This window comes from Daphnia magna, linkage group LG4, assembly GCF_020631705.1.
Source record: "Daphnia magna isolate NIES linkage group LG4, ASM2063170v1.1, whole genome shotgun sequence".
NCBI classification, from domain to species: Eukaryota; Metazoa; Arthropoda; class Branchiopoda; order Diplostraca; family Daphniidae; genus Daphnia; species Daphnia magna.
The window spans coordinates 6,882,582-6,908,373 of NC_059185.1; the positions used below are offsets into that span (position 1 = coordinate 6,882,582).

At 41.3% G+C, this 25,792-nt stretch overlaps 2 protein-coding genes, 8 non-coding genes and 1 pseudogene across 10 annotated transcripts; 3 read left to right on the plus strand and 8 right to left on the minus strand.

The window, feature by feature from the left end:
* The first annotated feature begins 542 nt into the window (after nt 1-542).
* Nucleotides 543-2,010, plus strand: LOC116921013 (annotated as a pseudogene).
* Nucleotides 2,011-7,580: 5,570 nt separating this feature from the next.
* Nucleotides 7,581-7,982, minus strand: LOC123471338 (secreted RxLR effector protein 161-like). Its single transcript, XM_045172581.1, has one exon. The coding sequence runs from the start codon at nt 7,980-7,982 to the stop codon at nt 7,581-7,583; it is 402 nt and encodes a 133-aa protein (XP_045028516.1).
* Nucleotides 7,983-12,439: 4,457 nt separating this feature from the next.
* Nucleotides 12,440-12,546, minus strand: Trnay-gua. The gene is made up of 2 exons: nt 12,510-12,546; nt 12,440-12,475 (listed from the first exon to the last, which is right to left on the minus strand). It is a non-coding gene; the product is annotated as a tRNA-Tyr (tRNA).
* Nucleotides 12,547-18,135: 5,589 nt separating this feature from the next.
* On the plus strand, nt 18,136-18,207 carry Trnaq-uug. The gene has a single exon. It is a non-coding gene; the product is annotated as a tRNA-Gln (tRNA).
* Nucleotides 18,208-19,315: 1,108 nt separating this feature from the next.
* Nucleotides 19,316-19,388, minus strand: Trnar-ucg. The gene has a single exon. It is a non-coding gene; the product is annotated as a tRNA-Arg (tRNA).
* A 744-nt stretch (nt 19,389-20,132) lies between these two features.
* Nucleotides 20,133-20,239, minus strand: Trnay-gua. The gene is made up of 2 exons: nt 20,203-20,239; nt 20,133-20,168 (listed from the first exon to the last, which is right to left on the minus strand). It is a non-coding gene; the product is annotated as a tRNA-Tyr (tRNA).
* A 794-nt stretch (nt 20,240-21,033) lies between these two features.
* On the plus strand, nt 21,034-21,105 carry Trnap-cgg. The gene has a single exon. It is a non-coding gene; the product is annotated as a tRNA-Pro (tRNA).
* A 389-nt stretch (nt 21,106-21,494) lies between these two features.
* On the minus strand, nt 21,495-21,567 carry Trnar-ucg. Its single transcript has one exon. It is a non-coding gene; the product is annotated as a tRNA-Arg (tRNA).
* A 101-nt stretch (nt 21,568-21,668) lies between these two features.
* Trnal-aag lies at nt 21,669-21,750 on the minus strand. The gene has a single exon. It is a non-coding gene; the product is annotated as a tRNA-Leu (tRNA).
* Nucleotides 21,751-22,311: 561 nt separating this feature from the next.
* Trnay-gua lies at nt 22,312-22,418 on the minus strand. The gene is made up of 2 exons: nt 22,382-22,418; nt 22,312-22,347 (listed from the first exon to the last, which is right to left on the minus strand). It is a non-coding gene; the product is annotated as a tRNA-Tyr (tRNA).
* A 671-nt stretch (nt 22,419-23,089) lies between these two features.
* Nucleotides 23,090-25,394, minus strand: LOC123471421. The gene is made up of 2 exons (XM_045172667.1): nt 24,884-25,394; nt 23,090-24,822 (listed from the first exon to the last, which is right to left on the minus strand). Exons 1-2 carry the CDS (start codon nt 25,317-25,319, stop codon nt 23,090-23,092), a joined length of 2,169 nt encoding a protein of 722 aa, XP_045028602.1. The 5' UTR covers nt 25,320-25,394.
* Between the last annotated feature and the right edge of the window lie 398 nt (nt 25,395-25,792).

A 25,792-nucleotide genomic window follows, 5' to 3' on the forward strand; every position in this document is an offset into this window, starting at 1 on the left:
GAGTTGACCCAGCGACCTATGAATAACTTTCTATATAATTCTAATAATGTTTTCATTTCTACAGTCCATTGCTCTACCAACTGAGCTATCGAAGGATGTTTTTGATGAGTGGACAATGTAAAATTTATATGGCCTTACATAAACGCTTCTAGAAAACCATTAAGCATTACGCCTTACTAAGGCGTAAAAACCCCCTTCTTATAGAATCCACCTGAAAGAAACCCATCCAGATTGCATTTGGGTACGTCTAAACCTTAGAGGTAAAATGGTTGTGCCGTGTGCGGGGGTTTAGAGCAAAAAAAAATTTGTAGTCCTAGATAGCGGATTGTATATCGACCGATAAAATCGATCTAAACTATGTTGACCATTTATTCTCAGTTCTTTAAAGGTAGGGAAAAGAAACGACCTGACTGCTCGGCCTGCCACCAGAGCCTCAAACCATTCTAACTGTCGGTAGCGGAGGGTGATTAGAGTTTGCGCTCCTCAGTTTCACTTGAGTCTTTCAAGTTTTAGTTAAATCAGTTGGTTTCACGTAGTGTAGAATGCCGAGGCACAAGTTTAATCGTGAAGATTCAAGTTCAAGTTCGAGTGCGTCCTCTTTTTCCTCGGATTCATCATCAGATGAGTCGGCTCAGGAGACTCGCCACGCTAAAAGGGTTAGGAAAGCCCCCCCCCACCTTCTCACTCGAAAGACTCTCACATCCAGGATAATCCGAGCCATCCTCAAGTGAGCGAGGCTGTCGTCGTGCCAGCTGCCTTAACGTCCTTGATTTGGCAGACTCTGGGCGAGGAAGATGTTTTGGATGAGATAGTAGAAGAAGGTGGAGGAAGTGGGCCATCGATCTCGGCCCTTCCAACGATCCTATCGTTGGCTGGCATTGGTTTGGAGAGAGGAGAGCAGTTTTGGGCGCAAATTGTGGCGGCCATGAAGGGTGCTAAGGAATCGAGGAGGAGAAAGAAGCTTAAGCCTACATTCAGGACCTGTGAACGCATGCTGAAGCGTCTGAGAAAGGGGACGAGCAACAAGAGGTTAAAGGAACTGAACAAGATGTACAAGTACTCGGGTGGTGTTGCTCCTAACTTTTTTCAAGCTTTATGCATTTAGAGTAATTGGTTTTTCCGGCTTGCTTATGCACGCTTCGAAATCTTCGATATTGTGTTTTTGAATACCTGTTCCGGTTAGAAAGTAAAATCGGTGGTAAGACTGGAGAGGCCTACGTGTTGCGTGCTCATTGCAGGTCTTGCTACTCCTTATCCGTATTGCTGTATACGTTTTACATTTTGACTTGCTATCAAGTTTTCCTTGTGGTATTTCGAAAGGTCACTGTCGATTAAAAGCCAAGATAGGTGTGGTAAGACTTGAAGGACCTACATGTGGCGTGCTCATTGCAGGTCTTGCTACGGCCATGCTTCTATTCTGCATCCAATGATTGGCTTTCTTACATGATTATGCACTGTGTGCTCCGGGGAGACCCTTTTTCCGTGTTTGTCGTTTTCCTTGAATAACCATGTAACATTTACCATTTGTAATGTAGCATGGACGTAGGGGACGAAATTGATTTTAGAGCGCCCTCGTTGGATTTCGAGATGCTGCTAAAATGTCAGGTGAAGCTGGGCTCGTCCATAGGCAAGGAAGTGAACGATGTGGAGAAGGTGTTATATAAGGTTCACCAGTCGATGTTACCTGTCTTTCCAGTGCTTGCTTTTCTGGAGTCCGGTGAGGCTTGGAAATTAATTTCAGCTGATCCATGGATCCTCAACGTAGTGAGGCACGGGTTGGAGTTAGACTTTGAGGCGCCGCCCGTGATGGTTAATTTTCCGTGTAACGCGCACATGGATGTCGATCAGTTATCGATAGGGAATGAGGAAATAGGAGCGTTCAGGAAGTCTTTCAGTTCACAAGTCTCTGTTTTGGTCTGGCGTCGGCACCGTGGGCGTTTACAAAGCTTTGAAGCCAGTACTGGCTCTTTTGAGAACTTTGGGTTTCAGACTAGTAATCTATTTGGATGACCTTTTAGTATTAAATCAATGCAAGTTGGAGATTTTGGAGCAATTAAGTTTTATTAGGATCTTATTACGCGTCCTCGGGTTTGTGATCAACAGGGCCCGGGCTTTCATGTACTTAAAAATTTAAAAATATGTATTTAAATATATGCGTTTATGCTCTTAAAATATGGAAAATATGCACGATAAAGGTAAAATATGTGCATTTAAATTAAACAATTTAAAAGGCTAAATTATAAAGAAATGACTCAAATTACCAAGGTGTTTATTAAGGAGACAACTAACAAGCATTACATTTCGTGACATATGTTTCACGAAGGTGTTCGAATGTAAAAGACTGCCGTTTGTCAGCAAGTAGGGTTTTGTAAATAGAAAATGATCGCTCTACTTCGGCCGACGAAATTGGGGCAAATTTAAAGCAAGCAAGATCAGAAGGACTTAAATTCTCTTCAATTTCGGTGCGAGCTGACTCGTCCCCTTCTAAGACTTTAGCAATGTTTCGAATTGTTTTAAAGCCCTTATTTTTCTCTAACAAATAGTTCCACTTGGTTTTTACAGCAAGCCAAATTGTACCGCCTAAATGAAGATTGTGTTCAATGTTCAAAACTGTGTTTACAGCAGAAACAAGAGGTAGACCTTTTTTCCCGAGTTCAAGGATGGCATATTTGAGAAGGAGAAAATTTGCAGAAATATAAGTCAATTGGGATTTAATGTTGGGCTTTGTCAGCATGCCTTGTGCAATTCCAATCGATGCGGAATCGTCATCCTCCAGACTAAAAATAACTTCGTACACGTTGTCTAAATAATCGGCGTAATATTTCTCTGCATCAAGCCAGGTGCCTTTACAAAGTTAAAATATTAGAAAAACTACCAGAGATTTGAAATTTAGAATATTTACCCCAACGAGTGACTATTGGTCTAGGAGGAAGGGATACACCCGGAGCAAGTGTTTTAAACTTTTGGATCCTAGAAGGGCTTTTTCTGAAAATCTTTTTCCCGTTCGAAATTAGTTCGTTTACATCAGAATACAATAATCTGACTGTTTCGCAGAGACGGTGCAACCCGTGGTCCAAACATGTTACATGGACAATTTTTGGATAAATATCTTTGATGGTCTTCCCAAAAAGAAGCATGTAGGCGACTCCATCCGTTACTAAGAGCAAAATTTGGGTTTTGGCGTCAAAAGAATCTCCCAAAAGCTTGATAGAGTCCAAAAATAAAGTGCACATGGTAGCGTGGTTTGTGTGCTCAAGATGCACAGAGTTTAGCAAATAAGTCTTGCCTGCTTCTTGAGCTTATAGAATTCCAATAACCACGTTTCCAATCATTCGGCCCATTACGTCGGTGGTTTCATCAACAGACATCCAAATGTATGTCCGTATGTCCGTATGTCGGCAGATGTAAGTGCCAGGGCCAAATCCAAATTAAACTGAGAAAGCTTCCCTAGGTTTTCGAATGCAGCATTAACAAACAACTGTTTCTCTTTAGGATTCTTTTGATTTTCGACTGCTTTGACATGCTTCTTTGTTGCAAAATGTTGCTCAACTTGAAATTTTTTATCGCTGGTGATATTGATTCCGCAGGGAACGCAATTCAATTTTATGCCATTAGTTGCCAATAAATTATCCCCAAATTGTTTTACAAATTGCCTTAATTGGGCCGATTTTGGGACTTTGACTTTAGGCATTCTCTCTCATGCGACTATATGAGTAGCGAGTGAAATAACCTAATGAGTAGATAACTCTGGGGACTGTTGACAAGAGACTAAACAGCACGTCATCAGAGGTCAGTAAAACAAAGCCCTGAAGGAATCTTAAGAAAAAAAGGGGGGAATTTTCCTCTTTTTCTTTCAAGGTTGGTCTTTTTTTTAAAGTTGGGTGGGGGGGTGAACCCTTTTCATCATTGTTGCAAAAACGAGCTGTTTTTATGGAAAAACCTCAAAATATGCATTTAAAAATATAAAATATGCATCAATACATATAATAAGTTCTTAAAATAATTAATCGGAATATATGCATATATATGTAAGATAAAAACACCAGTTTTCGCATCGCCTTGATGTGAAATGCCGACATTTCTATGTTTGCATAAATTTAGAGCCAACAAAAAAAATATCTAATTACATGAAAGCCCTAGCTCTGGTGATCAACGAGGAAAAATCAGTGGGGACACCAACTCAGGTGATGAAATTCTTGGGACTCATCGTAATACGGTTACTTTGGGTTTTCGGTTACCGTCAAAGAAAATCGATTCGTTGGTTGAGAGATGCGGTTATATATTGAGGTAGCGGAACGTTCCGCTGCAGGTGTTAGCAATTCTGTTAGGGGATTTTAATTGGGCGCCATCAGCCGTTCCATTCGCGCGTTCTCATTACAGGGAAGTACAGTCGCTGTATATAGGGAACTCCAAGTTTTACAAAGGGGAGCTTGACGCTAAAGTGAATCTCACTAATTTAGTGAGAACCGATTTATTGTGGTGAATAACCAATCTCGCCTCCTGCCAGGGTAGGCCTATGTTCAAAGCGGACCTTACGTTGCTGATCTGCTCAGACGCGTCTTGGTCAGGTTTGGGGGGCAGTCGGCGAAGGCGTTACGACAGGCATGTCTTGGTCAGACAAAAGAAGGATCATCACATCAAGGAGCTTGAGATGTTAGGAGCATTTAATGCTCTCAGGGCCTTTGCGTGCTCTAGGAGCAACTGTACTATCTAGTTGAGATTAGACAACACGACCGTGGTAGCGTATGTAAATAAAGAAGGAGGGATTATATCGGCATCCCTGAATAATTTAGCGCTAGATGTGGCTCGGTGGTGCGAGGTGAGAAAAATGGTTTTGAAAGCGGAGCATTTACCGGGTGTTTTGAATTCCATTGCAGACAGGAAATCCCGCAGGTGAGTGGACTGGAGCGGTTGGAGGTTACGTCCGGAGGTTTTTCAGGCTATATAGAGAGTATGGAGGACTTCGGTCGACCTTTTCGCCAACCCGTGGAACAGTCAGCTAGTGAAGTTCGTATCTTGGAAGCATCAGCATCAGGCGTGGGCAGTCAATGCGTTCACTTTGAGCCTGTAAGAGCTGGAAGCCTATGCTTTTCCCCTTTCTCTGTGATTGAAGAATGTTTGTCCAAGATCCACAGGGATCGAGCGACTGTAATATTGATTTGCCCGCTGTGGTTGAGCCAACTCTGGTTCGCGTCGCTGTTGAGTTTGGCGTAGGATGTGCCGCGGATTTTGGCACCACATCCGTTACTATTGCCTTTAGTCAAAGAGGAGAATCACCCGCTGTGTAGCTTACCCAGCATCCGGCTAGTCGCATGGAAATAGTCAGGGATAGATACACTAAACAGAGGTTTTCGGCGGAAGTGGTCGAATTATTGTTGGGAGCAGTCAGGGATAACACAAAACAGCCGCATATGATTCGGGCTGGAGAATTTGGTTGGATTGGTGTTAGAGGAAGGAGTCACAATCCCCTGTGCAGCGCTGTTCCAGTAGTTGCATCCTTTTTGGCCGAGCAGTCTGAATCCAATGCCTATAGCACGGTAAATATATATCGGTCAACCCTATCGTCTGTTCTAGAGCGAGTAGATGGGCTAGTTTTGTCCAGTTGGTCAACACCCTGAAATTGTACTGCTCCTGAAGGGTATTTTTAACAGAAAGCCACCTTCGGCCAAATATAATTCCACTTGGGACGTCAATGTGGTTTTGTCTTATCTTAGGAGCCAGGAGAATACCTCACTTTCGTTAGGGGCTTTGGCAGCGAAGCTAGCCACTCTACTGGCTCTAGCGACCCTTTTCTGGGCTTCAGATTTGGCTGCGATCGGTAAGAAGTCTATGAAGTTCTTGACTAATCGGGTTTCGTACTCTTTTACCCGCCCTCGCAAGGCCCAGAAATCAGGAGGGCTTCAGTCGTTCTCTCTGGAGAGGCTGGGTGATGAGCCACTGGACACGGTGGCGTGCTTAAAGTGGTACATTTGGAGGACAGAGGGCTTCAAGCAGGACTCGAACAGCGAACCTCTTTTCATTAGCTTGGTTGGACAGCACAACCCAGTAAAAAGCCAGACAATTTCGAATTGGATAAATAAGGTACTTAAAGACTCGGACATTGACGTGGGTTTTTTTTTTAGTCACTCAACCAGGGGAGCAGCAGCCTCTAAAGCAATAGTGGTGGGAGCCTCGTTAGATTCAGTCCTAAGTGCCGGGCACTGGGCGTCGTCTTCAACGTTTAAAAAATTCTATCACCGCGAGAAAGCTCTAGGGCCATCGGTTGCCGCGTCAGATTTAATATTTGTTAGTTTTCCTTTCAGTCAGGTTCATTGGAGTAACCGATTCTGTATTACTATAATTCTAGGTTTTGGCTTGAGTTTTACAAAAGCTTTAAAGTCACAGTTAAGATCAATGCTATCGATCGATCTACAATTCTAGATTGTCCAAGCTTCGTCAGGACAATATTAATTGTATGAGTGAATATCACATGATCTTAACTGTAAAATTCCCACCACCCACCCTCTTTTACAGTTAAGTTGGCTGGGTGGAGCCCGTTATTTGTGCGAATGACCGAGTCCCGTTTTGTATGTTTTCAGATCCTTTAGCAATGGGCGTTACGGTCTTAGAGGAAATCGCGTACGGGAGAGATAAGGAGCAATACCCAGTTTTGATTTACCGTGGCTTAATTATTCGGCTTAGGCTGTTTATTTGTTACCATGGTGTTATACCTGGTTGTTACTTTCGTGTGTTTGTTACACTTTGTAGAATGGTCTGAGGCTCTGGCGGCAGGCCGAGCAGTCAGGTCGTTTCTTTTTGTTGAGAATAAATAATTAATACAATATGGGATGAATCTGACTTTATTAAACTTGCAATCACGCAGTTTTCATTAACAATAACTTTACCATAGACAATATAAAGAAAAAGGGGAACAGGCACTTTGTAGTGCAGAACAGAGGGAGTTCAGGTACTCTTGAATATCGGTATAATACTTAGTCAGAGTTAAATTTACAAAAAAACCTGAGAACAACACTTGTCTAAAGTTGAGAGAGAAGAGAGGACAAGGTGTCAGAATGACGTGTGAGCAAGAAGACTGAGGAAGGGTGCTGCTAAACAGCATCTACTGTTTCACTGGGTTTCGGCAACAGCAGATTTCTGTTAGGTTGTATTCTCCAGTTTCAACATCTCCTCTCGAGACAATGGGAATCTGGCTTAATCTGTCTGATTTTTGAATAGATGTCCATCCACACCAAGCTCCTTCCGCATCCTTTCGAAATCCGGCTTTGGCAGTGGTTTTGTAAAAAGATCTGCCTTTTGCTCCTTTGAGGGGACGTAAGTTGCGTCAATGATTCCATCCTCTTGTAATTGACAGATAAAGTGATATCTGGCGTCTATGTGTTTCGTGCGTTGGTGAAATTCAGGGTTGTGGATCGATTTAATAGCACTCTGGTTGTCGCAGAGAATTTTTACTGGTTGGTTGTCAAATCACCAAACTCTGAAAGGAGACACTTCAGCCAGACCGCTTCTTTGCACGACTCGGATGATGCAACATATTCTGCTTCGGTGGTAGGTTGCGAGACGCACCTTTGTCTCCTACTGGACTAAGAAACAAGGCTTCCTCTGATGAAGAAGGCAAAGCCTGAGGTAGAGCACCGTGAGTCTAATTCTCCAGCATAATCGGCGTCCATGTAGCCAATTAGTGGTTCAGCAATTGGGGAGCCAAAGTAAATGCCGAATTGGTCTGTTCCAGCTAGATAAGATAAGATACGTTTTACCGCGTTCCAGTGAGCACGTTTAGGATTTTGGCAGAACTTTGCCACTTGACTGATGGTGAAGGCAATGTCCGGTCTGCAAGTGATGGATAGATACAGCAGGCAACCGACAGCTTCACGGTATGGCACGGTTGACATATCCAGCATCTCTTCTTCGGTTGATGGTGAAATTTGTGCCGAAATACGGGAACAGGGATCAGCTGGAATGGTTGTGGCGTTGCAAGTATCCATGTTGAATTTGGCTAGGATTTTCTTTACGAAGTCCGGATGAACACCTATTGTCTGCTTCGATCACGATGACTAGAGAGTCCTAAAAAGCGAGTTGCAGGAAGGCTCCGCATATCAAATTCTTTGGATAGGAAGTCGATCACACTTTGGATGAGAGTTCGGTTGGTGCCCGCCACGAGACAATCATCAACGAAGATGGTGACAATAAGCAGCTCATTTTATTGCGACGATGATACACACAAGGGTCTACTTCACATCTTGTCAGTCCGAATTTTAGGAGAAATTGGTTAAACTTGTCGTTCCAGATCCTCTGCGCTTGTTTTAGCCCATAGATACATTGCAAGAGGAGACAAACCTAGTCTTCTTTTCCTTCAATAGCAAAACCTTCCGGTTGTTCCATAAAAATTTCTTCGTTAAGTTTTCCATAGACAAACGCGGTCTTGACGTCAAGGAGAGTTATTTCTAAATCACGGAAAGCAATGACAGCAAAGATTGCGCAAAGAGAGTCGTATTTGAGCACCGAAGCAAATGTTTCCCTGTACTCAATGCCGAACACTTGGGTAAAACCCTTAGCAACTAGTCTTGCTTTGAACCTCTCATTCACTTCTTCGTAGGATGGCTTGATCTTGAAAACCCATTTACTTTTGATGACGTTCCGGTCTGCTGGGCGCTGGACAAGGTTCCATGTATTGTTGTCCATCAGTGATTTGTATTCGTCTTCCACCGCCGCTCTCCACAGTTCCGTTGTTTGGTTTTATTGCCTCCTTGAGAGTATGAGGTTCGTAGGGCTCAATGAAATTTGCTATGGACAGGGCTTCCATTCCAATATTCAGATCGGGATTGGGACCATTTTTCAGGAAGAGACCTTCTCCAATCCAGGAAAGCTGGAGTGTAAGCTGGAGTGCGTCCCGAGCGCCGTGGTAGTGGACGATCGAGTGGTAAGTCAGCCTGTGCATCCTGTTGGAGATTTAAATGTTGTTTGGATCTTCTCGGATTTCAGCGTTGATAGTCCCCAATGGTGGACGTTTTTCATCGGACATCTCCTCTGCTTCCATAGAGGCCTCAGCAGAAACTAGGGCTTGATCTTCAGTTTCCATAGACAGCTCATTAGTTTCGACCATATTTGTTGGCGGAAGGAAAAAATTGAAGGGGGTAGACTGGGAAGTTGGTTGTAGAGCATCAAGCTGCGGTAGGTTGTTTGATTGGTCAACAACTACATTTTGGCTGATTTCAATCTTCCTTTTTGATTCAATCCAAATACGGTATGCCTTCTTAAATTCGCACCAACCAACAAAGATCCCTTCGATCGCTTTTGAATCCAGCTTCCGGCGACGAGCATCAGATACGTGAACGAACCCAGGTGACCTGAAGATACGGAGGTTTGAGATGTTGGGTTTTTGACCATGAAGAGCCTGATGGGGTGTGACTTCTCCGGTGCTTGACAGTGTGCGGTTTTATGTGTATCCTGCATTCCCGATAGCTTCAGCTTAAAGTTACTTTGGAACATTTCGAGCTAAAAACATGCTGCGACCGGCTTCAACAATAGTCCGATTTGATCGTTCAGAGACACCATTCTGCTGTGGTGTATAGGGTGTGCCAGTTTCGTGGCGGATTCCCATTTTGGAAAACCAGTATTGAAATTCATGTCCTGCATATTCACACCCATTGTCAGATTTCAACACAGGGACGGTTCCGTTGTGTTGTGTTTTTAAGCTTGCAACAAAATTGCGGAAAAGGTCAGGAATTTGCGATTTGGTCTGCATAAATTGAACTTCACACCAGTTGCTAAAGTCATCTTTGAATATTACAAAGAAACGAGATCGACCAGGCGACATGATCTCCATTGGACCATTTACATCAGGGTGGATTAGGGCACCAACACTTTTTCTTCGAGTTCTTCCGGTCGGAAAAGTCTGTACGTGCATTTTTCCTTTGATACAGCCGGTGCAGAGCTTTGGAGTATTTGGTTCTCGATCCAGGTTTAAGCCATCAACAGCATTTTAGTTAACCATGTTAAGGATCATCCTATGATTAGTATGGCCGAGTCTTCGATGCCAATCAGTAAGAAGAAGAGGGACACCCGCGTTATTGACGACTTCAACATCTCCTTTTCCCTTTACTGCGAGTCGAGTGTTTCCTATCCCCACGACAGTGTGGGCACCTTCTCATGTTGTTTGTAATTAATTATGATGGATCGTTTGTCCGTCATATGCTCTGACGCTCCAGAGTCGGCTACAAAGCCATAGGTTTCCAAATCTACTCAGTAGGTTGATGATGCATACGTATAATCGGTGTGGTTGTCTCTTTGTTCTTGGCTGAAGTTTTGCTGTACCTGTGACAGATTTGCACTTCCATTTGTTGGGATTGGAGCTCCATCATTGATTCTGTGTCTACAGTTTTCAACTTTGTGTGGACCGAGTCTACAGTAGCTACAGAGATTATTGTTCTGGTGACCTCCTCCTATTGAGCAACGAAAACTTCCTCGAAATCCACGTATATATCCTCTACCACCTTGGTAACCACCTCGTCTACCTTGTTGAGCTCCACGTGGTACGTGATTGGGTGCCGGTCTATCGTAGCGATTAGAGTTGAAGGCCCATTCGGAGTTTTGATATGTACCACAGTTGTTGCTGGCAAAAGCCCCATCACGCGTTGGGACATTGTTTGAGTTTTGATCAAGTTCGGCAATGGCTTCTTCCTCCTGAAGTTTAGAGAGCAGTAGTTTAACAGTCTTTCCTTTGTCAGGAGAGTTTTTCCACGTTGCATAGAAGTGACGAAAAATCGCGGGCAGAGTAGAAAGTATTTTCGATATGACTCGACTCTCTGGGATCTGTTCCCCTATGTCAAGAATTCGAAGCCATAGAACCTCTAATGCGGTCACATGCACACCCTAAGTAGAATATGTTGTTGTAGTACATACCACAAGTTAATAGTTTTTGAGTTATGTTACCAGTTTTAAATCGATACTCAGTAAATTGTCGTAGCAATATGAGCTTGATATCTGAGGCTGAGCGTGAGTGTTGATTTCTCACACGTTGATACATATACGCTGCAGTGAGCATAACTGTTGGGTTGCATTCTCCAGTTTCAACACTTTTCAATACTTTTAAACAGCTGAGAATATATGGTCAACACAGATGAAAAAGATTCATTAACTCGTTTTCAGAGAAATTCAAGACATATGGAAAAGTGTATCTATGGACAATAATCGATAATGCAAATTTCCACATTCAAGTCACATGAATGATGAATCTATAATCAGTTTGGATTAACATTGGGCTCATCCGGGATTTGAACCCGGGACCTCCTACACCCAAAGTAGGAATCATACCACTAGACCAATGAGGCCACACTTTTGTAGCCTTACGCACGAGATAAACGAAAAGGTGGACAAATTATTGCACTTTGTATTTCTGATCATAAACAATTTGAGCGTTAGGAGAAACGGCTGGAGAGGCTTGCGATGAACACGTTTCCATACGTGTTCCTCAAGCTTCCAATTACACAAACCAAAATTGGGGCCAAATCTCATACAGGCTTAGATGTTCGGATGTTCAAAGTCTTGCTATGAGTAAGGTGACAATCTTACTCAAGATAACTCTGCGATAACGAGACGACAGCGTAACCTGCTATGAACACGTTTGCCAATCGTGTTCCTCAGGAAAGGTTGCGATAAACGAGACAACAGCACTACCTGCTATGAGCACGTTTGCCAATCGTGCTCCTCAGGTCTTAGAAAATGATAAAGGAACTTAGGGCCACAGTCTAGAAGTCAAAAGAAGAAAATTTAGATACTGGTTGCCTGCCAGTATCGAGACACAAACTCAATTGCAATTGAGGTAAAACGAGAAACGAAAGGAAAAAACGGAACTAAGAGCGAGACGTAAGTTGTGAGCCGGGACAAGTGTGTCTTCTAAGCAACTGGTCGATCGTCTCGGGGGTCGTCCGGAGCTCCGCCCTTCATTACCAATTTCCCAAACTCACATCCAGACGTTGCCAGATCGGATGTTTGGTCAGAGAACGCCCTTTTGTTGGCCATTGAAATGCAAACACAATTTAGACTATGTGTTGAGTTTATTTTTTAGTATCTTGTAGCTTCTGACGTCATATTGGCGATCTTTTAGAGAAATTCAAGACATATGGAAAAGTGTATCTATGGACAATAATCGATGATGCAAGATTTCACATTTAAGTCACATTAATGATATATCTATAATCGGTTTGGATTAACATTGGGCTCATCCGGGATTTGAACCCGAATGACTCCTACACTTAACTTCTACACCCAAAACAGGAATCATACCACTAGACCAATGAGCCACACATATTACAGACTATGTGTTGAGTTTACTTTTTAGTGTCTTGTAGCTTCTGACGTTATATTGGCCATCTTTAGTTGTAGCTGATCTCTCCTCACATTTCGAATCATTTATGGTTAGAAACATATATGGTCAATCCATTCCTTCGAGCCGGATTTGAACCAGCGCCCTATGGATAACTTATTATTTAATGCTAATCCTGTTTTCGATTCTACAGTCCACCACTCTACCAACTGAGCTATCGAAGGATGTTATTGATGGGCGGAAAATGTCAAATGTATATGTCTTTACATGAACGCGTCTAGAACACCATTAAGCATTGCGTAATATGACAAGGAACTTGAGAGGTGTTAAACATACGTGTCCAACGCCATCTGTGTGCATAATGTGCAACCATGTACAGCCATTGTACGTGGCTCTCTTGCTTTTCAGTACTGCTACCGTACACATGTTCTCTCTCTCTGCATCTCTCTATCAAAGTTGTGATCTCCAACTATTCATTCAGGTACTTAATAAAAAGATCATAAGTGTGTTTGTCAATTGTGTTATAGCTAATTCAAACAGGTTATGGGCCCAGGTTAACCGATATTTTTTTTTCTTCGTAAGTTCAAAAAAAAAACACCAAACTCAATCACGTTGAACAACTCAGTGGCACAATTGTTCTTCTGCCTCCCATTGTGGAATCGAAATAGTAGAGGTACTCCACACATAATTACTTGCCAATATGTGATCGATTGCCCACTAATCATTTATATGCACAGACTTAAGGGACGTTACTACTATGACTGAATCAAAAATTCCCAAACTTAGCCATATCGAGCAGTTCAATGGCACCAACTTTCAATTGTGGAAGTACAATTGCTGGCTCGTTTTTGACCAAAGTGATTTACTTGATATAGTAGAGGTATTTCACACATAATTATTTGACAATATGTGATCGATTGCCCACTAAACTTTAACAATACTTACTGTTCTCAGGGGAGGTCCAAGTTACCCCAACCAATTGTTAACGAAAACGGGGTTACCACTAATAGCACCCTTATCAAAGAATGGAAGAAGTGTGACACAACTGCTCGAGTTATTCTTATGGAAACTATCACCCCAAAAGAACAACAGGCGTTCGTTAATTGCAAGTCAGCGTTTGCCATTTGGGAGAAACTTGCAGCACAGTACTTGCAAAATGCTTCTGCAAGCACACATGTGCTACAAGCAAGTTTCTTCAAATACCAATATGTCAGCGAACATAGTATGATGACTCACATCACGGCAATAGAAAATCTTGCTCAACAGTTGGAAGACCTAGGGCAACCAATGTCTGAATCCCAAATGATGACCAAGATCGTGTCTACACTGCCGTACAAATTCAGAGGTTTCATGACCGTATGGGACAATCTTTCTGCAAAAGAGAAGACGATGCCCCAACTTATTACCAAATTGATGAATGAACAACATAGAAACACTTGCTCATCCCCTCTCTTAGAGAAGTCTTCTATGAAAGCCCGAAATGCTGAAGCCTTTACAGCTACTAAATCGTATAATTTCAGGAACAATCAACATCAAGACACGACAAGAAACTATAAGAAACAAAAAGTTCTATGTGAATATTGCGGAAAGGCTGGCCACACGGAAGCAGAATGTCGAAGACGCATAAACGAAGAAAATGGAACCCCAGACGTAATATGTTCATACTGTAAATGCTATGATCACACTGAATCAATATGTCAAAAGAAAATCCGACACGAAAGGAATATTTCTAAAAGAAAGACAAGCAATGCTAAACCCTCCCTATCTAATAACCTACCTTTTGCGCTTGGAGCAAGTACCAGACAACTTACAAAAGGAGGATGGTATGCCGATTCAGGAGCCACACATCACATATGTGAGGAAGAGTCCCTCATGCACAACTACATTCCCACCACATCGACTTCATGGACTGTAAATGGAATTGGTGGAATCCAACTGATTGTTCGCGGACAAGGAAGTTTACATATCACTACTACAGTATGTGATACGATGCACGCGGCCATACTACATGACGTGTTGCATGTGCCTGGTCTAGACACAAATTTGTTGTCGATCGCATCAGTCACTGATCGTGGAATTGATGTTCATTTTAAAAACTAAAATGTAACTTTCGTACGCGAAGGAACAATTGTAATGACGGGGAAGCGCACTGGAAGAAATTTGTATTTTCTCAACATCACAACAAGAAAAATCACCGAAGACCCTGAATCCACTAAGAAAAACTTCGCTGTCATCGCGCACACTGCCACAGCAAGTAAGGATTCACTCTTCAAGTGGCACCAACGTCTCTCCCATACCAACTACCGAACGATTATCAAGATGGTGGAGGCAGAATTAGTCGACGGAATCAACTTACAGGACCGCATTACTCCCCCCAATGTTTGCCCTGGTTGTGCCTATGGCAAAATGCATCGCCTCCCTTTTAAATCTGGGCGGAATCGAGCCAAACAAGTTGGAGAACTTATCCATTCGGATGTATGTGGCCCCATGCAACAACCATCACCAACCGGCTCTAGGTACTACGTCACCTTTAAAGATGACTTCAGTGGGTATCGAGTAATATACTTCCTTAAACTTAAATCTGAAGTTTTCCAGTCCTTCAAGCTTTTCGTGTGTCGTTTGCGGAGTGAAACGAAGAAACTTGTACACACACTCCGAACAGACGGAGGCGGGGAATTTACAAGTAATGATTTTTGCGCATGGCTCACTAGAAAAACTATCCGGCATGAGATTAGCCAAGCACATACGCCGCAACACAATGGCGTCTCTGAACGAGACCATCGCACAATTGGAGAAGCTGAACGCAGTTCAATGCACATGAAGGGTGTTCCACTTGAACTCTGGGCGGAGTCTTACAGCTGCGCCATCTACACACTCAACCGCACACTATCCAGCTGTGCCCAACTTACACCCTATCAATTATGGTTCAGCAGAAAACCAAATATTTCACATTTAAGAATATTTGGCACTGAGGCCTATGTCCACATCCCTGACTGTGAACGTCGCAAGCTGGAGCCAAAGAGTATCAGATGCATATTTGTAGGCTACTGTGACAATACAAAAGCATACCGTTTTTGGGATCCGACAAGTCGCCGAATAAAAATCAGCAGAAATGCGCTGTTTAATGAAGAAAATGTTCTGGTCTCCTCTAATTCATCAGCTGAACCTGGATTGCCTCCTTATGACACCCCAAACACCATTGAGACTACTCTATCCGACACCACACCACATGACCAGCCAGTATCTGAATCTGTCTCAATCAACGTGCCCTTTGTCATACCGGACCCAGTCGTTTCAGTCCCTAAATTCGTTCAACCAAGAGAACTTCGGCGATCGGCCAGAGGTCATCAACCAAGGCGAGAGTGGGCGGAGATTGCGACCCAGAATGAAGACACTCAGCCAGATGGTGACACACTCAATGAGCCAACTAACTACAATTCAGCCATCTCCGGTGCAGACTCACTTAAATGGAAGAAGGCTATGGAAGAGGAATATAGCTCTCTTATGAGTAACAAAACTTGGTCACTGGTACCACTCCCCATGGTCGGACTGCTATCGGAGGTAGATGGATCTACAAACTTAAACTAGTATCTGTTGGAACTGTACAACGATACAAAGCACGCTTTGTTGCAAAGGGGTACACCCAGCGTCTCGGTTTAGACTACGCCGAAACCTATGCACCAGTGGTCAAACTTGACTCACTTCGAACCATCTTATCCATTGCTGCCCACCGTGACCTTGACATGATCCAGCTAGATGTCTGCATGGCTTTTCTCTATAGAGACGTTGAGGAGGAACTTTACGTTCGGCAACCCGAAGACTTCATTTCTACCAACAATGCCTCACTCGTCTGCCGTCTCCACAAAGGGCTTTACGGACTCAAACAGGCCTCACGCTTGTGGAACTCAAAATTTGATGTTTTCCTTACTACGTTTGGATTCATCAGCAGCCAAGCTGATCCATGTGTATATTTGCAAAAAACTAATTCTGAATTTACAATCTTAGCCATCTGGGTAGATGACGGAATCGTTTGCAGCAACAGCACCCAAACAAACGAGAACATCCTCATGTACCTCAAATCTCATTTTTCCATGTCTTCAGGTCCAGCTGATTTCTTCATAGGATTACAGATAACACGTGATCGCCCTCAACGTAGGCTATTCCTGTCTCAACCCCAATATATTCATCGAGTCATTCAAAGGTTCAAAATGATCGACTGTCATCCAGTCAGCACCCCTGCTGACTTTAATTCTCGCCTTAGTGCAGCTAATTCTCCAACGACACCCGAAGAAATTACAGCCATGTCAGACACACCATACAGTGAGGCCATAGGATGTTTGACTTACGCTGCAATTTGTACACGGCCTGACATATCATTTGCCGTCGGTCAAGCAGCCCGCTTTAGCAAAAACCCTGGTAAACCACACTGGACAGCAGTTAAGAGAATTATTGCCTATCTCGCAGGAACGAAAAACTACGGACTCCTTTTTTCTGGAAAAGGACGTGCTGAATTCTTAGGCTATTCTGATTCAGATTATACAGGTGATTTAGACTCCCGGAAATCTACATCTGGCACGTTGTTTGTCCATCTTGGATGTGCTATTTCATGGAATAGTCGAAGGCAAACGTGCACAGCACTCTCGACCACGGAAGAAGAGTATGTAGCCGCTAGTAACACCACTAAAGATGCAATTTGGCTTCAACGCCTCATTCAACAGATTGGTAGCATTCCACCCGGACCTGTGCGCGTAATGTGTGACAATCAGAGCGCCATAAGCCTTATCCATAATCCTGCTTATCACCAGCGCACAAAACACATTGATGTCAGGTATCATTTCATTAGAGAGAAACAACTTGCTGGTATTGTTGACGTTGTTTACATTAGTACAACCTATCAGTTAGCTGATATCTTTACTAAACCTCTTGAGGCCTTGCGTTTCTCCTTCATTCGCTCACGCATTGGTCTTGCCCCGTCTCTTTCCGGAAATAAAAAAAAAACAAACAAACAAACAAAAACATCTTATGTATCTGCATTCCGTTATTCATGTCTGTACTATTTGAAAGGGGATGTTAAACATACGTGTCCAACGCCATCTGTGTGCATAATGTGAAACCATGTACAGCCATTGTACGTGGCTCTCTTGCTTTTCAGTACCGCTACCGTACACATGTTCTCTCTCTCTGCATCTCCCTATCAAAGTTGTGATCTCCAACTATTCATTCAGGTACTTAATAAAAAGATCATAAGTGTGTTTCTCAATTGTGTTATAGCTAATTCAAACAAGAGGTTGGGTCACAATCCGTCTTGAACATATTTGGCTGTTGGTTAAGCCGGGGATGAATTTTTCTCTTAAAACTCTTTTCCCTTTTTTAAGCTGCGTCCACAGGGGCACTTTTGCTACGCCTTACTAGGGCGTAACAAGCCCCTTCTTAAAGAATCCATCTTAAAGAAACGCATCCAGATTGCATTTGGGTACGTCTAAACCTTAGAGGTAAAATGGTTGTGCCTTGTTCGGGGGTTTAGAGTGAAAAAAACTTGTAGTCCTAGATAGCGGATTATTTATACTCTCTTATTATTTAAGCAAACAGCAATTCAACTCGAAAAACAAAGTTGTTGAAACAATTCCTAGTGAACTAAATTGCCTTTGGTCTCCATTGAAGAAACAATTCTAAATGTGTCAGTAAGCACTACTGTTTGTATTGAAAATTAAATGCTTTCATATTTAAAATGTTTAGCAGTTGTTTTCTACCATCCAAATGGTCGTGAGGCGTAATAGAATTTTCGCATTTTGACGTAGGTGAGTTGAATATAAGGTTCCATTGTGTAATGGTTATCACATCAGACTTTGACTCTGATAATCTGAGTTCGATTCTCAGTGGAACCTCTAATTTTTAACAGTTTCACCCTTGTAAGGCCATTCAGTTTTGATGATAAGTAACAATGAATACTTTTTTATTATACGCGACTTATATAACGCGTGAAAGGCTCATTGGTCTAGTAGTATGATACTTGTGTAAGGACGGGGAATGAAAATAGTTTTCCTTACTTTTAATATTGAATATGGGGAATCGTTGTGTGTGTTATGATGATGAATTTATTGTTGCACAGGGTTTTTGGCAATGACCGAGATAACAGTTAACAAGACGAGTCCGATTTAAAAAGACTTACTGATGAAGACTGCAGAAGACTGCAAAAGAGACTGACACAAGACTGACACAAGACTGACACAAGACTGACACAAGACTGACTGAAGACTGACTGAAGACTGACTGAAGACTGACTGAAGACTGACTGAAGACTGACTGACAATCGGGGAAAAGGGCAACATTTATACGAAGGAGCAAGGTCACTTAGGGTTAGGTGTCGCAAAGGGAATTAATATTTTGTGTGTAAATGTAACACCTATGTGGAGAATTCACACGTTTGAAGGCCAGGTAGAAGGGAGATTGAAGGCTGGAGCCATCGGTAGATGACCTATCGGTGGAAGAGGGGAAAAGGGTTGTAAGCGTGAGAAGGGAGAAAGGGATGTAAGGAACGCGGCTGACCGTTCCTTACACTTGCTTCGGGTGTAAGTGATCCCGGGTTCAATTCCCGGATGGGCCCACGTTTTCTAAAATTTAAACTACTAGATTTACAAGTGATGTTCTTCTTTTTAATGAAAGATAAGAACGACGGTCAGCCGAGATCAAAGAAGAAACCAAATTTCTATCTGTGCTAGTTCAGCAGGATTAAAATATGCCTAGCCGTTGCGTTTAGAAACCACCGTTGAGAGTGTCAAAGAAAACATCGAATGTTAAAGTCTTTGTAATGACCACCTTCCGAAGTACTTCTTTAACTCCCACCTTGGTATATGCCCTTGAAACATCGCATACAATTAGGAGCTAATTCAGGGGATAGTCAGGTAATAGCTCGATGGTAGTATTGTAGAATATATTTCTATTACCATCAGGGTTGTATCATCAATTTACTAAAAGTGACTATAAATATATAACTGATCGTAGCAGGTCTCGAACCTGCAATCTTCGGATCCGAAGTCCGACGCCTTATCCATTAGGCCACACGACCATATTGTTGTTGTTGCATGAATTATTGAAATTTAAATTATCATGCCATGGTTGGCTCAAACATAATCTTTAAAGATAAGTTCTGTGTAGATTTGTAATGAATGGCAGCGATGGGATTCGAACCCACGCCTCCGAAGAGACTGGTGCCTTAAACCAGCGCCTCAGACCGCTTGGCTACGCTACCCTACTGATTCGGCAAACAGATGTTTCCCGGTGCGAAAAAAACGAAAATAAGTCTCCAATTACAACACGTGAATCAATCTGGTATATTGGTTAGTAGCTTGGTTTGGTATTATCGTTGGACATGTAAATTATTCATTTTGTTTAACCTCTAGAGAGGTTCTTTAAGTTACAAATGGTTTAATTTACTTATTTTAAGGAACACAGAAAGCCAATGGTAAAGATTCATTAACTCGTTTTCAGAGAAATTCAAGACATATGGAAAAGTGTATCTACGGACAATAATCGATGATGCAAGTTTTCACATTTAAGTCACATGAATGATATTTCTATAATCGGTTTGGATTAACATTAGGCTCATCCGGGATTTGAACCCGGGGCCTCCTACACCCAAAGCAGGAATCATACTACTAGACCAATGAGCCACACATATTACAGACTATGTGTTGAGTTTAATTTTTAGTGTCTTGTAGCTTCTGACGTCATATTGGCCATCTTTAGTTGTAGCTGATCTCTCCTCACATTTCGAATCATTTATAGTTAGAAACATATATGGTCAATCCATTCCTTCGAGCCGGATTTGAACCAGCGACCTATGGATAACTTATAATTTAATGCTAATACTGTTTTCGATTCTACAGTCCACCGCTCTACCAACTGAGCTATCGAAGGATCTTATTGATGGGCGGAAAATGTCAAATGTATATGTCTTTACATGAACGCGTCTAGAACACCATTAAGCATTGCGTAATATGACAAGGAACTTGAGAGGTTGGGTCGCAATCCGTCTTAAACATATTTGGCTGTTGGTTAAGCCGGGGATGATTTTCTCTTAAAACTCTTTTCCCTTTTTTAAGCTGCGTCCACAGGGGCACTTTTGCTACGCCTTACTAGGGCGTAACAAGCCCCTTCTTAAAGAATCCATCTTAAAGAAACGCATCCAGATTGCATTTGGGTACGTCTGAACCTTAGAGGTAAAATGGTTGTGCCGTGTTCGGGGGTTTAGAGTGAAAAAAACTTGTAGTCCTAGATAGCGGATTATTTATACTCTCTTATTATTTAAGCAAACAGCCATTTAACTCGAAAATCAAAGTTGTTGAAACAATTCCTAGTGAACTAAATTGTCTTTGGTCTCCATTGAAGAAACAATTCTAAATGTGTCAGTAAGCACTACTGTTTGTATTGAAAATTAAATGCTTTCATATTTAAAATGTTTAGCAGTTGTTTTCTACCATCCAAATGGTCGTGAGGCGTAATAGAATTTTTGCATTTCGACGTAGGCGAGCTGAAAACAAGGTTCCATGGTGTAATAGTTATCATATCAGACTTTGACTCTGATAATCTGAGTTCGATTCTCAGTGGAACCTCTAATTTTTAACAGTTTCACCCTTGTAAGGCCATTGAGTTTTGATGATAAGTAACAATGAATACTTTTTTATTATACGCGACTTATATAACGCGTGAAAGGCTCATTGGTCTAGTAGTATGATACTTGCTTCGGGTGTAAGTGATCCCGGGTTCAATTCCCGGATGGGCCCGCGTTTTCTAAAATTTAAACTACTAGATTTACAAGTGATGTTCTTCTTTTTAATGAAAGATAAGAACGACGGTCAGCCGAGATCAAAGAAGAAACCAAAGTTCTATCTGTGCTAGTTCAGCAGGATTAAAATATGCCTAGCCGTTGCGTTTAGAAACCATCGTTGGGAGTGTCAAAGAAAACATCGAATGTTAAAGTCTTTGTAATGACCACCTTCCGAAGTACTTCTTTAACTCCCACCTTGGTATATGCCCTTGAAACATCGCATACAATTAGGAGCTAATTCAGGGGATAGTCAGGTAATAGCTCGATGGTAGTATTGTAGAATATATTTCTATTGCCATCAGGGTTGTATCATCAATTTACTAAAAGTGACTATAAATATATAACTGATCGTAGCAGGACTCGAACCTGCAATCTTCGGATCCGAAGTCCGACGCCTTATCCATTAGGCCACACGACCATATTGATGTTGTTGCATGAATTATTGAAATTTAAATTATCATGCCATGGTTCGCTCAAACATAATCTTTAAAGATAAGTTCTGTGTAGATTTGTAATGAATGGCAGCGATGGGATTCGAACCCACGCCTCCGAAGAGACTGGTGCCTTAAACCAGCGCCTTAGACCGCTCGGCCACGCTACCCTACTGATTCGGCAAACAGATGTTTCCCACTGCGAAAAAAACGAAAATAAGTCTCCAATTACAACACGTGAATCAATCTGGTAGATTGGTTAGTAGCTTGGTTTGGTATTATCGTTGGACATGTAAATTATTCATTTTGTTTAACCTCTAGAGAGGTTCTTTAAGTTACAAATGGTTTAATTTACTTATTTTAAGGAACACAGAAAGCCAATGGTAAAGATTCATTAACTCGTTTTCAGAGAAATTCAAGACATATGGAAAAGTGTATCTACGGACAATAATCGATGATGCATGTTTTCACATTTAAGTCACATGAATGATATTTCTATAATCGGTTTGGATTAACATTGGGCTCATCCGGGATTTGAACCCAGGGCCTCCTACACCCAAAGCAAGAATCATACCACTAGACCAATGAGCCACACATATTACAGACTATGTGTTGAGTTTAATTTTTAGTGTCTTGTAGCTTCTGACGTCATATTGGCCATCTTTAGCTGTAGCTGATCTCTCCTCACATTTCGAATCATTTATAGTTAGAAACATATATGGTCAATCCATTCCTTCGAGCCGGATTTGAACCAGCGACCTATGGATAACTTATTATTTAATGCTAATACTGTTTTCGATTCTACAGTCCACCGCTCTACCAACTGAGCTATCGAAGGATGTTATTGATGGGCGGAAAATGTCAAATGTATATGTCTTTACATGAACGCGTCTAGAACACCATTAAGCATTGCGTAATATGACAAGGAACTTGAGAGGTTGGGTCGCAATCCGTCTTAAACATATTTGGCTGTTGGTTAAGCCGGGGATGAATTTTTCTCTTAAAACTCTTTTCCCTTTTTTAAGCTGCGTCCACAGGGGCACTTTTGCTACGCCTTACTACCCGAGAAGAATTTTAGCGTCTGGGGACTATTCCGTTTCAGCCCACTCAAAGTCAACGCATATAAATAGAGTTGTATTAGAGTTTTTCTGAATTTTATGTTTTCCAGCCGAAGTTTGGGAATTTGAGTTTGTTATTTTCAAAATAAATGCAAAATATATGGAAATGATAAATGCAGTCAAGAATCGTTAGCTTTCTTCATTATAAATTGATTTTTTTAAAGTCAATTCTCCGATTTAAAATTTTCATCAGAAATATTTTCATAAATTTTATACCACATATATTTGAATATACGAACAATAAAGATTTGTCTTATCCGGGATTTGATCCTTTGACCTTTTTATTCATGATCCAACTCTTTAACCAATAGACCTTCAGATGACAAAACACCTGGCTGATTACAAAATAAAATTACCGCTGACATTTAGATGGCAATTTACAAAGTTGTATTTAGTTGAAATTATCAGATGTATGCAACAGAGGAACTAAATACCAACGTAATTCCTCATTTTCAAAAGATATTGGTGGAGTTGGATTAAGAGGAAGAGCCATCATTTTACAAAATACTTGTGAAGGATAGCGGAAAAATGTAGGCGCACTGAGGGTATGAGCAGAAAATATGTTGTGATCTGACGATCGATATGGCTGAACATGGGCATTTTCAAGAGATACAAATTTACGTGCAACAATTTCAACTAATTCCATACCACTACACGCAAGAATGTCAACACAAACGAAGGCAGATTTTTGGTTATCGAGAAAAATATTATTGGGGAATAAATGAGTCAAGACAAAGTTATTGAAAAAAATTTTTTTAGGCCATCGACCTCCCTTATTGCAATATTTAAGTACCCTGCTGTTATTTTTTATTCCTTCCAGCATTAATTGTACTTTAGTCTCAATAATAGTTCCACATGAAGTTGTCGGGAGTTGGTACTTAGACTTTTCAACACATCTGTTACGTATCTGTTCAGCTTGGAGATTTCCACTTCTTATACATCTTCGAAAGAAAACTTGGAAACTCTCGAAAGGGAATGCACTCAGAGTTTCAATCCCGCATTGAAAGTTTTCTGAATCCTGCCACACATGAGAAACTTGATGGCTGACAAATCGACAAGGTATTTCTCTCTCAGTCAGCTCCACAGAATATCTATCTAAGATGTTTTTGGCCTTTAAAATTCTTTCTTTTGGAACGGGTTCTCCATTGAAAGACCCCAATAACATCATGCCATATTGTAACAACATAATATGTTCGAGGTCATTTTCACTGAGAATTCCCTTGAAGAGAGGAAATAATAGATAATAAAGAATGTTACGTTTCACATGAATCTTATAGTTCTTGCATTTTTCCAGCTTGTCAACAAAACGGTCAAATCCGTATGGTCGGCACAAGTGAAAGAACTTGATTCGTTTGTTGGCTTCAGCTATCTGTGTGCTTGTAAGTTTGCCCTCAGCTGGCACGAATACAAATCCCTCTAAACGTCGGCCAAAGGCACCCTCGATAACAGTATGCATAGGATCAATGACAAAGCCTGATACCATTGGCAAATTTACATTGAGGAAAGGACTAACATCTTTTGGGTCTTTCAAGTGTTCATCAATAGAATAATCGTTGACATGATAAGTCAAGAAATCTGCATCGGTTCTAGCAGGGGCATTGACATTTCGTAGTAAGATAGTTCGATTAACCATTTCACCTTTCTGAATACAACGGTCACAACACCAATAACCGGAATGCCCTTTAGTTCTTTTAAGAAAAGATCTCATTGGACCATCAGCAATGACACAACGAAGTGAAGCTGTGCAGCAACGCTCATTTATGTCGGCAATGTTTTCATTTGAAGGGGAAAGGTGAGAAAGTTCACGAATAAGGTCTTGAAGAAATCTGTGAATATCGGTAGGCTTACCCTTTCCAACATAAAAACCGATGATGAAAACTGAAGTCTCCAAAAGAGTGATGTTGTCAAGACTTTTTGCATCTGACTGAATTGAGTGAATTCTTCCAAGAATAGGTGTTATCGTAGGAGCATTTTCGTCTTCGTTTAGCTTGGCTTCGTCGATGTTGATATCTATGTTGAAATGAGGGGTTTTCTCCAAACACAATTCAGGAACTACAATTTTTTCTCCTCGTAGAGTGGCTTTAGCTTTCTCCGTAATTGAGTAAACGTCAAATGCTTCAATCTATGTAAAGATTGAGGAAATTATATGCACTGTAAGGTAAAGGATAAAAATATAATATTTACTCTTTTTGCAAATTTTTGGGAAGAATACTTGCATTTTTATAGTACAAATCAACAAATTGCATCAAATCTGCGTCGCGATGGATGAGTCCAGCAGAATTTCCACTTAAGGCATTTTCTAAGCCGAAATGTACATATTTTCCATCATTAATTGATACAGCAGATGGCAACTGTCTTGATTTTTGTGCATTATTTGTTGAAGTGGGCCAATCGCTTCCATCCACATGCATAAGTTCTTGTCCAGTGCTTGGTAACAAAGAATAATATGGAATAGGCTCATACAGCTTCAGTAATTTGAGTAGATACGTTAGGTGTATTTGTTTTTGATTTGTGTAAGCTGCAAAATGCCGTAAAATCTTTATTAAAGTCATTTGCTCATTTCCAGGCTGTTCATTCTGTTCCAGTAATTGGGCTTCGTTCTCAAATAGGACAGTTTCCATACCCTCAAACTCATTTATTGTTGTATCCTTCGACTGATGATCAACTGAGTCATCATTTTCCTCTACAAGTGAGTTTTCATCAATAATCGATGCGATTTCTTGATTATCATTTGAAGCATTCTGATTAATAAAAACAAATTTTATACAATTATATTTATCGAACTGTTATTATGATTCATATGATGTGTTACCACATCAAGCTGAAATTGGGATTGCATTTCTTCCATTGGTTTCAAATTAAACCTCAGTACAAGATTCGGATCGCTTTTAACATTGTTCCATATTCTTGTTGGAACGCCTTGTGTACACCAATCTTTAATAACTCGCAAAGCTTTTCTTCGCAAAACTGATGCGTATGTTGGTTGCAACTCTTCCAACGTACGTTTTCTCTTTCGTACCGAAAATTCACAATATAAAAGAACTTTTTTAATTTCTTCGTCGGTCAACATTGTAGCTAATATATGTTTAGGCCA

Excerpts from the sequence above, each read along its gene's own strand:
- LOC123471338 (XM_045172581.1), bottom strand. The coding sequence starts at position 7,982 with ATGGATACTTGCAACGCCACAACCATTCCAGCTGATCCCTGTTCCCGT.
- LOC123471421 (XM_045172667.1), bottom strand. The coding sequence starts at position 25,319 with ATGGAAACTGTCCTATTTGAGAACGAAGCCCAATTACTGGAACAGAAT. Across the intron at positions 24,823-24,883 it reads TCCCAAAAATTTGCAAAAAG|AGATTGAAGCATTTGACGTT; the intron begins AGTAAATATTAT and ends CAATCTTTACAT.